The sequence below is a fragment of the Macadamia integrifolia genome, chromosome 13 (assembly GCF_013358625.1).
Source record: "Macadamia integrifolia cultivar HAES 741 chromosome 13, SCU_Mint_v3, whole genome shotgun sequence".
In the NCBI taxonomy this organism is placed as follows: Eukaryota; Viridiplantae; Streptophyta; class Magnoliopsida; order Proteales; family Proteaceae; genus Macadamia; species Macadamia integrifolia.
The window spans coordinates 11,004,294-11,018,541 of NC_056569.1; the positions used below are offsets into that span (position 1 = coordinate 11,004,294).

The following is a 14,248-nucleotide window of genomic DNA, read 5'->3' on the forward strand; positions in this document are numbered from 1 at the left end:
ATATCAATTGATATATATATATATATTAGAATCATATTAGTATCAATACGTATCAATTTTTGATACGACACCAATACCAAAGACCATGTGGCAGTAGAGGCCGGATGCCATGAATGTAAATCACATACATAGAATCTATAATATGTCAGTGGTTGAACAAAAAAGGGTTCCATTGCAGATACGTTGAAATAATTTATAAAGATTAGAAGATTGCAGTTGTCGGATGCTGGGGAGGTATGGTATATCTATATGTGTTTAGAGAGAGAGAGAGGACCGCAACATTATCCTGATTATATGTGGCGAATGGTAATCCATTAATAACTAAGGGTGTAAATGGTATTTGATTCTGTTTTGATCTGATCCAAGAAAATGCTAGTGTGCATTAAAACTGATCCAAGATCATATTTGGTTCTGAAACAGTGTACTCAAACTGAATAAGCTCAGTTTGGTTCAGATTTGGTCTGTACACGGTTCATATAAATGTGATCCCTTTTTATTAAGGTAAATTATAATATATTATCTAATGTCGCATATCCAAACTGTTAGTACTATATATTAGTACCATGATTGGTTCTAAATCAGTCCAAACCGATGATTCCTAAACTAGAACTGAAATCGAATTGAATTGAATTAAAATCTATGTTACATGACTGAATTTAGACCTAATATATTTAATTTGGTTCAATTCAATTTATTCAGTCTAGTTTCGATTTTGATTTTCGATGCCAATTCCAATATGACACCCTTATTCACAACCATCCTCACTTTTGACATAAGGGATGACAAGCCTAGTTTTGAAAACCAGTCCAGCTAGGGCCACTGGATGAACTAGCTACCTAAATGGTTCCTTCTCCCTTCTTGCATGGCACACTTTGTTTTACCACATGAAAAAGGTGATGTGGCATTTTAAGATAGGGTACAAAATCATATTCCATCACATACCCTTTTAGTTTGGCATTTTCTTATCTATTCTCAATGGTTTATTTGTTTCAATCAATGTTCCTTGATTATACCAAAAAATATATAAAAATACATGCTCCTAGGAGCTTGACTTTTTAATTGACTTCTAAAGTCTTATCTTTCCTGTGGGTAGTACCATTAGCTAAAATTTGACATGTAAATAGAACCCTAAATCCTATTTGCCCACCAAATTTAGACCCCATCGAAAATATATTGTGGTCAGAAAACCAAAAACCTCTTTTGGATTAGAATTTTCCTTTTGTGCAAAATCTTTTTTTTTTTTTTTAATAAACAAATCAATGGTTAAATATGCATTAAAAGGGGACCAGATACCTAAACTCATCAATATCTAATCTGGCTTTCAAACCAAAACCATGAGACAGATCTCATTCAACTGCCCAGATCAATGATACAATGAACTAATATTTGGGGTATATAATTATATATATATATATATATATACACCTACTAGATATAAAATTTATGATTGAATTTTTAGGTGTAGTGCTACCATTATGTGTGCCACTTCTATGCTTTATTTTTTTCATAAGATCCAAGAAGCCTTATGTAGACGGCTGGTGAAGGTTTGATACCCAAAAGGTGATACAATGTATACATAAGGTTTTTTTGTTAGGTCTCATTTCAATAATATGTATCCTTTATATAAGTAGGAATGACAACTCATACTACCCTAAATCATTTTTTTAATACGATTTAGAAATAAACATCTCTATAATTTATTTCCCATAAAGGATATCTTGAGGGTTCTTTTGATTACAAAAATGCTACCCTATAGGCTATGGTTAGTTGTGAATAATATTATAAAGAAAGCAATGAATCCCATTCAATGCTTTTAAGTCTCACTAATAGCTTTGGGCAATAAGGCATGCCATAAATTTTCTGTTTCCTTGCCTCCATACGGGTGTTGGAGGTGTAATAGACAATAAGATCACTAATATTTGATCCTTATGATTTTATTCTTAAGAAAGGTATGTTAAAAGACAAGATCTTTTTTTTTTTTAAAGGTTTGGGATTTGATTAGCTGGCCTGAGCCAGCTTAGGGAAGCAAAGGACTAAAGCAATAACAAATAATAGAAATGGTTAGAGATAACCTTATTAGCCTCAAGCATTAATTCGGCCTATTGGAGTCCTAGATTTTAAATCGTAAATGGTTTTATGGAGGAGAGAGTGTATAGGGTCCTCCTTTATGTGAGAGGGTGTGTAATAGAATCTACACAACATTGTCATGTGGTGAATACCTTTATTCAAAATGAGAAAAATTCTCTTTAAGCAAACGGCATAGTTTATGTCTCTTTTCGTGATTTATTTATTTATTCTATTGAAGAGAAAAAAAATTTTAATGTTTTACAAAAATTTTCCATTTTCTAGGTTAATATGTACATATGTCTCAAACCCACACGGGGCCTTACATTGCCATACAATTTAAGATTGATAAAGTTAAACATGGCAACTAAAAATGACTGAGGTCATCCACATAAAATCTAGAGTCACACCTCTCTTGGGTTGCTTAGTAGAGAAATTGCACTTCCAAAATTTTTTTTAGCTTAGAAGGAAATTTTTCCTCACCACACCAGAGTGCAATTTCTCTCTTGCATGAGTTTTTTTATTGTTTCTCTCTCCTATTCTGAATATGTGGCTTCCATGTGATAATACTTATTCCACAACAACTATTGGGAGTGGCATGTTGCTTCCTTCCCACCCTAGCGTCATGGAAGACCCTCTCCCTAGTTTAAATTTAGAATTAGTTTTGACCTTATAGATTAGGGTGAATCCCAAGCACCAATTCATTGATTCAACTTTCAAAACATTCCCAATGCATAAGAATTTATGATTCAAAAAATAAATTAACAACAATCATTGGAAGGGATGAGGGGACATTGAAAACAAACATTAGCCCAATGCAGTAACTGCTTTAGAAAGAGATAATAATAGAAGGAACCCAAACATAATTTTTGAAACATGAAGTATCCTTTATAAAGGGAAAAAGAAAGGAATACTAGCGGGATACAAAGATATTAGGAATGCTACCATCTATTGATCGTTAGATTAGATATCTCTGATTTATGTCATTGATTAAATATGGTGTGTAGGTAATTTATCTATGATGTTCTCTTGCAACTCATTTCTTTTCCCTTCTTCTTCCTCTCCATCGGCCGTAAAAGGTTGGGAGGAAGAGGTTTAGGGAGACAAGGCACCCAATTTTAGAGGGATGAGGGAGAGGAAAGGAGGGAAGTGGGTTTACGAGGTTAGAGAACCAAACAAGAAGTCTTGGATATGGCTGGGCACCTTCCCTTTTCTCCGGAAATGGCAGCCAAGGTCTACGACTTCGCCGCACTCGCCCTTAGAGGAAACTCACAATTTAAAAGATTCCCCGTGGATTCTCCTGCAAGCCCAGTCAAGGCTAGAAGATTAGGGTTTTACAAATTTAATAAGTGGAAGAAGATGGAGAAGAAGAAGACGACAAACAAGGGGAAGGAATTAATACCTAATCTGATACGAAGGGGGTTACGGATTTTTCTATCTTCTTTTCAATAAGCAATTAATTAAGAATCGGGTTTATATATAAGAGCTTTGGATCGACCAATTACCGAAGCTTTCAATAGACATTAGTAGTTGAAGCTCTGAAAGCTACTCTCTGTAAAGTTATGCTTGTAATTTGATACAGAACATAATCTTCTCTAAAAGCAAAAGCCCATACTCTTCTCTAGCTTCCTTCTTCCATCTGCTGTTCTTAATGCTTGTGGGTGTCCAGAATCTAGATCTTGTAGCGCATCTCCTTTGTATCAAGTCTTTTTACAGAGTATTACCCGCGACTTTCATTGTAATATGGACACGCAGAAAGGAACATACACTGATCTGATACAAAGGGGAAACTCCACACTTCTCAATTTTGCCGACTCCGCGTGGATTCTCCCGAATGAACACGAAAGACATCCGAAACCCTGAAACCCTATGAACGCTGGTTTTCGGCGTGGTGAAGCAGAGGTCCCGCAACATTCCAGCGTGGCTTGAATCAATAGACTGAGGGTGGAGATAGAATTAGGGGAGAGATAAGGTGTAGCAGCGGTGGATTGAAGATTTAAACCTCTTCTCTCAATCCAATGGTTATATTTAAAATGATAAAATCCTAAGGCTAATAACCCACTAGCATTCCTAATTCTATTGTAACCTGCTAACATACCTATATCTCTCCCATTTTCTATAGTCTAAAGATAGTTCTCTTAAATATTGGGTACCTCAATTGTAATTTATCTTATTTCTTCAACAAGTTTCCTCAATTTCCATCAAATCAGAAAGGGATCAGTTCCAATTTAATCCTAATGAACCAATCAATCTATTAAGATTTTCAAATCGTATCATACATGCATCAAAAAAGAGAAACGTGTACTTATTTTTATGGCTCAACCTATAAAGGGTTTATAGGTTATTAGGTGGACACCCAAGGGGATGGCACAGTGTGGGAATTGTGTGTACAAAATGGGGGGGAGGGGGGATAGTGTATGGCAACATCAAAATATGTTTCAAAAGACTAAATCAAGTGACCGAAGTCCAAATCAAAGCTTCAAGAAGACATGCCTAAACCAACAGAGCAACTGAGCAATTCAATCCACAACAAAGACATATTGAGAACATGGTTGTTGACAAACCCTACACTCTAAAGAAAAGCACATGCTGTCTAATTTGGGTTGCTCGGTAATAGGTTTGATTCTAATAATCTAATTATAACACAACATCTCTTCAATTTTTTTTTTTTTTTGGAAACTCTTAAAACATAAATAACTTTTTAATTTCTAGTATTACATACGAGATCCTTAATTGATATCAACATAAGATACAATGTACCTTCTCCATAATTGAGAGAAATTTAAAAGAGAGATCTTGAAATATTGTAAGGAACTCGGTACGTATTAGTACATAATTGTACTAGTTTTATCTAATCGTTTTGGATTACAATGTTGGGATGCTGGTGATGGTTAAGGAAGGGACATGTTATGAATGATAAGTTGGTTCCCTCCCTTATGTCTCCCACCCTTGAGACATTGAAGCATTGGTCACCAATAAATAAATTTTATTTTTAAAAAATACCATTTCAAATTATTTGGGTCGCCTTCTAGGATTTTGAATTCCAAAATCAATCGGTTTCTATCGATTCCAGTGTAAATTGGATCGAAGTTAAGCTTTTTATCATCTTGACGTCGAGTTATTTTTTTACAGGACTTTCCTTACAATATTGTCACCATAATAGAGTTTAACCATCATGTTTGGGATGGATTGGGGTGGTTCCTCTACATTTAGGACACCAAAATATCGAACCAAGAAGAAGAAAAGCATGGAGAAAAACATATTGACTATGATTGTGAGCCCAATACATTGAGGAGGACACCAAAGGCCCTTCCATCCGTTGGATAGACAGAGAGGGAGGGAAGAATTTTTTGGGTTTTTCATGTTATGTTGTCAAAAAATTGAACAATGAAAATAGATGTTGGAATCCATCGATCAAGATATAATTTATTGGTGTTCTGATGCGTGTTTTGTTTTTTGGTAGAAAGAGGATTCAATGATAATAGCCATGTGTATAGCGAAGGACTTCAGATTCACAAATGTATGAAGCCAAGGAATGAAATGTAGGTAATCTGTTAAACACATGATAAACAAGGCCTTCCTTGCCAAGGTATCTGCACATAAAAAAGAAATAGAAACAAAAGAAGCAAACAGAAATCTAATATCAAGGATAATTCCTCATGTCATCAATGGTGGCATCCAAGTAGTGTCTTAAATTAACTCCACTGTCTCCATGCTATCAAACTCAACTTGAAGATGGTAAAAGCCTAGTGCCAACGCGGTCTCAGGCATAGGTTTGCAGTCTCAAAGGTTAGTCTATACCACTCAATGGCCAACTCAAACTCACTTAAGTGGCATAGCACACCTCGTTAATAGGTGTAACCTGTCTCCATGCTATCAAACTCAACTTGAAGATGGTAAAAGCCTAGTGCCAACGCGGTCTCAGGCATAGGTTTGCAGTCTCAAAGGTTAGTCTATCCCACTCAATGGCCTACTCAAACTCACTTAAGTGGCATAGCACACCTCGTTAATAGGTGTAACCTTACCATTGCACCAAGATCCGCACTTTAAAACAATTTACTGTACAGAAAAAAGAAATTGGTCGAAATTGGCCCATGATGATTTAATTTGGGCCGTTTACTGGCCGAATCCTGGGATATGGGCCTCATGGTCTACTGAAAAGAGTCAGCCCAGCTTCTATGGCCTTTATTTACATTTAGCCCATTGGATCGGAGTTCGAGAAAGAAAAAAAACGTGGGGTGACCCATGATGATTTAATTTGGGCCGTTTACTGGCCGAATCCTGGGATATGGGCCTCATGGTCTACTGAAAAGAGTCAGCCCAGCTTCTATGGCCTTTATTTACATTTAGCCCATTGGATCGGAGTTCGAGAAAGAAAAAAAACGTGGGGTGAGAGAGGCTCGAACTCTCGACCTCAGGATCACTCTTAGCTATGAGACCTACGCGCTAGCCAACTGCGCCACCACCCCATTTGTTTAACGTTTCAAAATGTTCTAATTTCATAACCTAAATCTCTTTTTTTTTTTTTTATTTTGGATGGGGGGAGAACATTTCCTTTCTAGGATGGTAGCCAAGTGGCAACCCAACTAAAGGAAAGAGTCCAGGGAGGGGGGGACTCGCACTCAGGACATACCATGGAATGCTACTATTTCATTGAAGAGGATTTTAACAAGTAGCATCTTAACCAATAGAAATGCTACAATTTCATTGAAGCGTTTCCAGGTAGCTGCTATGTGAGAAATTCTAGTGGTGGTGTTTTTTTTTTTTTTGAGTGAGTTGGTAATAAAGAACGAATTTGCATCTCCAGTAAACTCTGTGTGTTCTACACTTTTACCTCTCATCAATAGTCCATGACCTTGTCTCTAAAATACCATGGGAAAGCTCCTTAATTTGAGGAGAAGTGTCTTTTGTCCAAGATCGAGGCTTCTACACTTTTGTGAGACCCAATCAGTACCTCCTTATTTGTTCAACTTATGGAGGGCGAGGAGGCTATTTACAGGTAAAAAGAGAAAGACAAACACAAAGGTGCAGGCGTGGCATAGGAGCTACGCTTCCGAACAGGAAACTTGCATCCGTATTTCAATTGTCTATTTCTCTATTATAAAAACTCTTCTAATCCTCCAACTACACTATGTCAAAAAGGGGTTGTAAAATTACACTCTCCCACTTTAGCTACAATTCATATCTTCAATGGTGGACTTAATTTTTTAAAATAGAATGATGAAACAAATTCAAAAAGTGAATGCCTTCTGGAAGAACCCTACCGGCCACCAATGTTAATGTCCAATAAAATTAAGGATTGTAACCCTTCGAAATGAGTAAATAAAGTAGCATGTGTACCCATCTTTAGTCGAATTCGAGTCTAAGGTTGTGTTTGGTAGCCAAAAGAAGAAAAGAAAAAAAAAATCTAGAAAAGAGAAGAAAAGAAAATAATAGAAATACAATGGTAAGAAAATAAAAAGGATGTCTGTTGGGTTACCAATAGAAGAAAAGAAAATATTTATTTTATTTTTTTATTTTTGTGTGTTTTAGTAAAGATATTTTTTTTTTTCACAAGAGAAGAAAACTTCATCATTACTAGGTGAATTCTGAAATTTTAAAAAAAAATCTTCTCTTAGTTCAAGACATCAAACATAATAAGAATTTCTTAAACTAAAAATATAGTACATTTTTTATACTTTTTTCTTTTCCTTTCTCTTCTCTTCTTCTCTTCTTTTCTTGGCTACCAAACACAATCAAAGAATATGAAAGAGAACAATTTTGGAGAGAAAAGTCTCATAGTTTTGATGAAGCCTTCAAAGAATGTTCATAGTATGAGCCTAGAGTATTCTCATCATTTTATGGTTAAAATATATAAAACAAAAACAAATAGATGGAATAAATGGTTTTTATTATAGACCAAAGGAGTGGAGGAGATGCAAATAGTGCATCTGATCTCAGTTTTAAAATTCTCAAAATTGGAGCTAGAATTGCTCAACTGAATTGAGAAGTAGAAGTGAAAACAAATGTGCCCTTAAGTAAGCACATAGCTAGGTAGAGTATAGACAAGTAGATAAGATAGGTACAGTCACACAGTTAGTGGAAACGATTCCTACAATTGCAGTCAGTTTCCTGCTCTACCCAGCAGAAGAACTGAATCTTCAAGGGTATTTGCATTTTAAAAACCACTAAAATCTAAGAGGTTGTTTCTGAATCCATGGGGAAAGTGAATTATTTCATTTCTTTAGCTACAAGCCTGAATAACAAGAAGGTTCTTGCAAACCGAATCACAGAAAAAAAAAAAAACTATTGGGCATATATGAAAAGATAGAAACTTTTATATCTTCAAGAACAAGACCTAGACCGGCCCTTCATTATTAGTTATATCCAAGTAGATGTTGGAGGCCAATATAGAGTAGTCATCCCTAAGGACAAAAGAACTCCTATGGATAAAGAGCCCATTCCATTCCAAGTAGATGTGTTTGGCCGTTGCCCCAGGCCCAGGATGTAACGTTCTCTTCCTTTTAGATTGATTTCAAGGACAAATTTTTGCCACCTCAGCCAAAAGTAAACGGTACTACGACGGTCTCACTTCAGTTGCCAACTTGAAACAGAGTAACCTCTGTGATCTTTTGTTTGAGGTTCTGGTCTCTGGTTTAGGAATCTATGTTTGTTGATTTCGGGTACAAAACTTTGCCTCTCTGTTTCAAAGTTGGTTTTTGTATCTCTTGAACAGTTCCTTGGTGATTCCATATACAGTTGATTTGATTTCCATGGAAGTTGCAAAGAAGCTCCATGCACGCCTCATCAGAAATGGATCGCACACTACCCCAGTTGCGATACTGGATGTTCTCCGGGTATATGCTCTCTCTCCTTCATTTTCACAAGGAGCCCATCTTGTTTTTAATCAGATTGAAGCACCCACTTTGTCAATTTGGAATTGGATGATACGTGGGTACTCCTTAAGCGATCGACCCAGTGAAGCAATTTGTATGTATGATCAAATGAGGTTTCAAGGTGTGAAGGAAAACAAACTAACATTTACATTCGTCTTCAAGGCATGTGCCCGTGTACCAGATATCTCATATGGTCGGAAGATCCATGTCCATTGCCTTAAGCTTGGTTTTGATTCTTGTATCTTTATCTCCAATATTTTGATTCATATGTATGCTTCCTCTGGTGAATTGAATTTAGCCCACAAAGTGTTTGATGCGATGTTATTCAGAGATTTAGTTTCTTGGAACTCTCTGATTTGTGGGTACAGTCAGTGCAATAGATTTCAAGACGTTTTGCTGCTTTTTGGGGCAATGCAGGCGGAGAAGGTGAAGGCTGATGCTGTGACGATGGTGAAAGTAGTTTTAGCTTGTAGCCATTTGGGTTACCAAGAACATGCTAATTCCGTGATTAATTATATTGAGGAAAATCATGTGGAGATAGATGTCTACTTGGGAAATACTCTGATGGATCTGTATGGAAGACATGGGTCTGTGGAGTTGGCTCAAAAGATGTTTGATCGGTTGCCTGAAAGAAATACAGTCTCTTGGAATACATTGATAATGGGATATGTTAAAGTTGGTGATGTGGTTGCTGCACGAGAACTTTTTGATCGTATGCCATCCAGAGATGTGATCTCTTGGACATCTATGATCACAGGTTACTGTCAGAAAAACCGATTTTTTGACGCTTTGATGCTTTTCCAGCAAATGATAGCGGCCAAGGTAAAACCAGATGAAATTACAGTAGCTAGTGTGCTTTCAGCCTCTGCTCATTTGGGCATGCTTGATATGGGGAAGGCGATTCATAACTATATTCGCATGTACAATATCAAAACTGATGTTTATGTGGGGAATTCTTTGATCGATATGTATTGCAAGTGTGGCTGCATTGAGAATGCATTGAAAGTTTTCCGTGAGATGACAGATAAAGATACTGTTTCATGGACGGCAATCATATCAGGACTTGCAGTGAATGGTTATGCTCATGATGCAATTGACTTCTTTTCACAAATGTTGAGAGAAGATATTCAGCCAAGTGAAGCGACCTTTGTTTCTGTTCTGCTAGCTTGCGCTCACACAGGATTGGTGGAAAAAGGATTTGAATATTTTGAAAGCATGACCAAGTTTTATTGCATGGAACCAAAAATGAAGCACTATGGATGTATGGTTGATCTCCTGAGCCGCTCTGGCAATCTGGACAGGGCATTTGGCTTTATTAAGAATATGCCAGTAGACCCAGATCCCATTGTGTGGAGGATTTTGCTTAGTGCTTGCAAGCTTCAGGGAAATGTTTTGATGGCTGAAATTGTCACAAAAAAGCTTATTGAGTCGGATCCTGATAACAGTGGCAACTATGTTCTCTTATCCAACACATATGCAGGGGCAGATAGGTGGGATGATGCCATGAATATGAGGGAATTGATGAAGGATAGCGATGTGCACAAGGTTGCTGGTTGCAGCTTCATCGAAGCTGATGGCATGCTTCTTGATTCTGTCATGCCAGAAAAACATCCTTTCCCAGCAAAGGATCATGCTTTCACTGGTTGAATCTTCTTGAGAATTGATCAAGGGTTGTTGTCATCCAATTCCAATGAACCAGTTGCATATCAGTATGTTAATATTGCAGATGAATGACCAGTGAGACCTAGTTCTTCTTGATCCCTGTACAGTGATTACTGTGAATTAATTGCTCATGATTCATGAGAACTCAATATTTCTATAGTGATGACAATTAGATAAGATACTATGTCGGGAAACAGCCTCTCCGCGAAGCGAGTGTAAGGCTGCATACATTTTGACCCTCCCCAGACCTCATAGTGGCAGGATCCTCGTGCACCAGGTAAGCCCTTTCTTACTATGTTGAGGATCCAAGAATATCAAAGTACGGATAAAAGCCACTCTAGATGACTGGCTATCTGGATACCAGTTGTTGAAAAGATGTGGCTCCGAAGGTTGTATGAAAACTTGCCACGTTGATTCCAGAAAAGAACCCCCCCCCCTTTCTATATCTTGTCAATATTTGCTCTTTCTTCTAGCATTCATGCATTTCAGTTTCCTTAAATGAATGGACATTTCTTTTTACTAGTCATCCATTTATCTGTTCTAAAGCTGATCTATGTGCTCAAATTAGATATTACCTATTATATGTCCTCCAAGCCAGTCATTCGCATTAACTGCCCTTCCAAGTTTCAATATAAGTCGTCTTTAGGGTTCTAGGAACTTCTTTGGCTATAGTCTGGTATATATGTTTTTTTTTTTAATAATAATAATAATTATTAATAATAATAATATTATTATATTATATTATTATTATTATTATTATTATTATTATTATTATTATTATTGCCCATCATTTGCAAGTTTCATGGGATTTTAAGAGCTTTTGCTGTCATATTTACCTGTCAGTTTGACAAGGGATATTCTGGTACATATGGTTTTTTTTTGCCCATCATTTGCAAATTTCATAGGATTTTAAGAGCTTTTGCTATCATATTTCCCTGTCAGCTTGACAAGGGATCCTACGGATAGAGGTAGGAAATGCCATAAGATCATATATGCATCCTTGGGATCATATATCTGCTTTTGTCACAAACTAAGTATTTTGAGAATTATATCTGCTTTAAGAATTTAATGTATTGTTGATTCAAAGAAAATATCTCTTGTGAGTAACTAATATTGACTTGTCTTCAATCTGCAGAATAACATGACTCGGACTCCTGGTATGATGTTGTAATGAAGAATTTGGCCCAAGGACATAATTCCTTATTACTTCTTCGTATCCAGTAAGTGCTCTGGAAATGGGTGAACTATTTTATGTCAAACTAAATGCCATATGACACAAGATAGATCCTCTTACTCTTATGGATACAATACTGATAAGGTGAAACAACAAAAGCAAAACTATTTCATTCTTGTAATTTCATGGGATAAGTAACATACATTTTGGAATTTTCTGTGTCATTTTCCAGAAAATAGGCTTGTATGTCAACTAAACATACATTTTGGAATTTTCTGTGTCATTTTCCAGAAAATAGGCTTATATATCAACTAAATAGATAATTTTGGATAAGTTATATGGTATTGAGCTGTCATTAAGTTTTATGGAACATATTTTTATAAGGGACAATTTCCTAAATCTCCTAGATTCGAACAATAATTACAGAACAAGTAGGTTAACAAGAAAAGTAGGTGTAAAACAAAGTCAACCCTACTTGTTTTGTAATTTATTCTTATCTAATAGATCTAGGCAATTTTCCCTTTTTTTAATGGGAAAATGTCCTTTACATGGTCAAGTGAAGTGTAGAAAAGTTTCTTTGGTAACCCTCCTAGTTGTGCCACATGGTAGGTTGGGTTTAAAAGGCTTGTCAATTTTCAGAGCCCAACTAATCAAATATCCCCTAATCTATTGGCATGCACCTTCTCTATGGTCCATCATCTCTAGGTGTGCATCCTCTTTGTCGTCCTGGATTTTTGAAACTTAATTTTTGCACTCGGTCAGTTCTGTTTGACATCTAACCAGGGAACCTTTGGTCTACTTTTCCACAAAATTTGTGCTCCATTCAATATATTCCACGTGTAAAATATCATTGGCTGACCAGATGAGACTCTCTAGGTGGTCCAACTAGAAACATTCCTGGTCATTTTTAATATTTGACAATTTACATTCAAATTAGGAGCCTGTGTTCATATAAGTTAGCTTTGAGCTAGTGAAATCTTAATTTCCAATCACATCCCTTTTGTTTCTTTAGCCTGCTTTTTGTATATGATGTGTGCTTGAATTTCTCTTACTCCTTTGCACTAGAGGATCATTTTTTGGTAGTATAGAGGTGGTCTTATCTGTTCCTGAATACTCTATGAGAATTTTATGTTGCTTCTTTGGGTTAAGGCATCGATGTCTCTCATTTTCATTTGTCATCCATGATGAACCATAAACTCAACTATTCCTCATTCCACCTACTTGGTTTCAGCAATCAATTTTCTTGCATGATGTCCATTCAAAATTTTCGCAAACGACATATAGAGTCCACTCTTTGGTGTTTGGAGCTCTCCGACTCCCATATAGAGAGAGAGAGAGAGAGGTTTGGGCACACCACTAGCTTTCCTGGAGATGCAGTTCAACCAATGAGTGGGTTGGGATGAGAGGGTAATTGGGGTCATTTCCTAAGAAGGAGGGAGAGAGAGTGACACAATCTGGGCACCCCATCAGTGTGCCCAGCCTTTTCCCCAAAAAATAAAAAACAAAATAGTATAAGTAGGGCTATTTTTGGGTTTTTGTAGTTTTCAAATGACCTATAATTTCTTAAAGAAGCAAGCCAATAGATACTTCTTATCTTCTGGAATGATTTTTTAATGTTCAATTATTTACAATCCTTTGAATTTGTATATATTGTTGAGAAAATTAAAAACCTTGCATAAATAAGGTTTTTTTTTTTTTCCTTCAAATGATCTGAAATTTGAAATTTTTGCATAATCAGGTAGATTCAATACACCTTAATTGTTTGAGATAGAGAAAAAGAAACATGAGAAAGAACAAAAGGAAGGAAGAAAGAAGAGAATGAGATATGAGGATTACAAGCTAAAGGTTGAACCATCAAAATTCAAAAGGATGAGTATACAGTGACGAGTTCTGGAGAGTGTTGAAGTTTGATCTCAACCAATCACTGATTTCCTTGGAGATATCGATGGCAGAGCGACATGCTCATAATGTTATTCTTCAGCCAAGAGGTGGTGTCATTTTTGAAGATTCTCAGAATTCTCTGCAAGTCACTGGTAGTCTATATACTATCAGAACTGTGTTAGGCAACCCCAAGAGATCAACTTGGATGACATTCAGGGCATGTGTGAATGTTGGGATCCCCTTCTACTTCACAAGGTCAGTTCGAAGTGCCCATATAAAGATGCTCTTCTTAAGAAGGATAGTATTTGAAGTTAATAGTTGCACCAACTGAGCCAGGACCAGGACTTGGCTTCCCTGAATAGGCGAAAGCATTTGGCACTGCCGCTTTTAAGGTTTGGTTTGTTTCGACAGAAAACATGACAAGAGTTGCTGCCAAAAGGAAATTGTATTGTTCCAAAAAGGCTCTGTTTGTTTCTTTGTGTGCTATCATATACCTTTGTATCGGCTAAGTTCACGAGTTGGAGATAAGCGGACTCGAACCGTTGACATCCGCCACAGGGTAAACCACCGCCTCTCAGGCCTCCCCGACTGA

General features: G+C 36.6%; 1 protein-coding gene and 1 non-coding gene across 4 annotated transcripts; one reads left to right on the plus strand and one right to left on the minus strand.

Annotated features, from left to right (window-relative positions):
* Window positions 1-6,449: 6,449 nt before the first annotated feature.
* Window positions 6,450-6,533, minus strand: TRNAM-CAU. Its single transcript is given in 2 exon segments — window positions 6,450-6,485; window positions 6,496-6,533. It is a non-coding gene; the product is annotated as a tRNA-Met (tRNA).
* A 1,916-nt stretch (window positions 6,534-8,449) lies between these two features.
* LOC122059328 (pentatricopeptide repeat-containing protein At2g22410, mitochondrial-like) lies at window positions 8,450-14,170 on the plus strand. 3 transcript variants are annotated; one of them, XM_042622050.1, is made up of 3 exons: window positions 8,450-10,878; window positions 11,737-11,821; window positions 13,514-14,170. In XM_042622050.1, the coding sequence occupies exon 1, from the start codon at window positions 8,817-8,819 to the stop codon at window positions 10,584-10,586; it is 1,770 nt and encodes a 589-aa protein (XP_042477984.1). In that variant the 5' UTR covers window positions 8,450-8,816; the 3' UTR covers window positions 10,587-10,878; window positions 11,737-11,821; window positions 13,514-14,170. The 3 variants fall into 3 exon arrangements, with proteins under 3 accessions (XP_042477984.1, XP_042477985.1, XP_042477986.1); XM_042622051.1 differs by having other exon boundaries at window positions 8,450-10,676; XM_042622052.1 differs by having other exon boundaries at window positions 8,450-10,581.
* The last annotated feature ends 78 nt before the right edge of the window (window positions 14,171-14,248 follow it).

What these genes read in the sequence shown, in the direction of transcription:
- LOC122059328 (XM_042622050.1), top strand. Translation starts at nt 8,817, where the DNA reads ATGGAAGTTGCAAAGAAGCTCCATGCACGCCTCATCAGAAATGGATCG.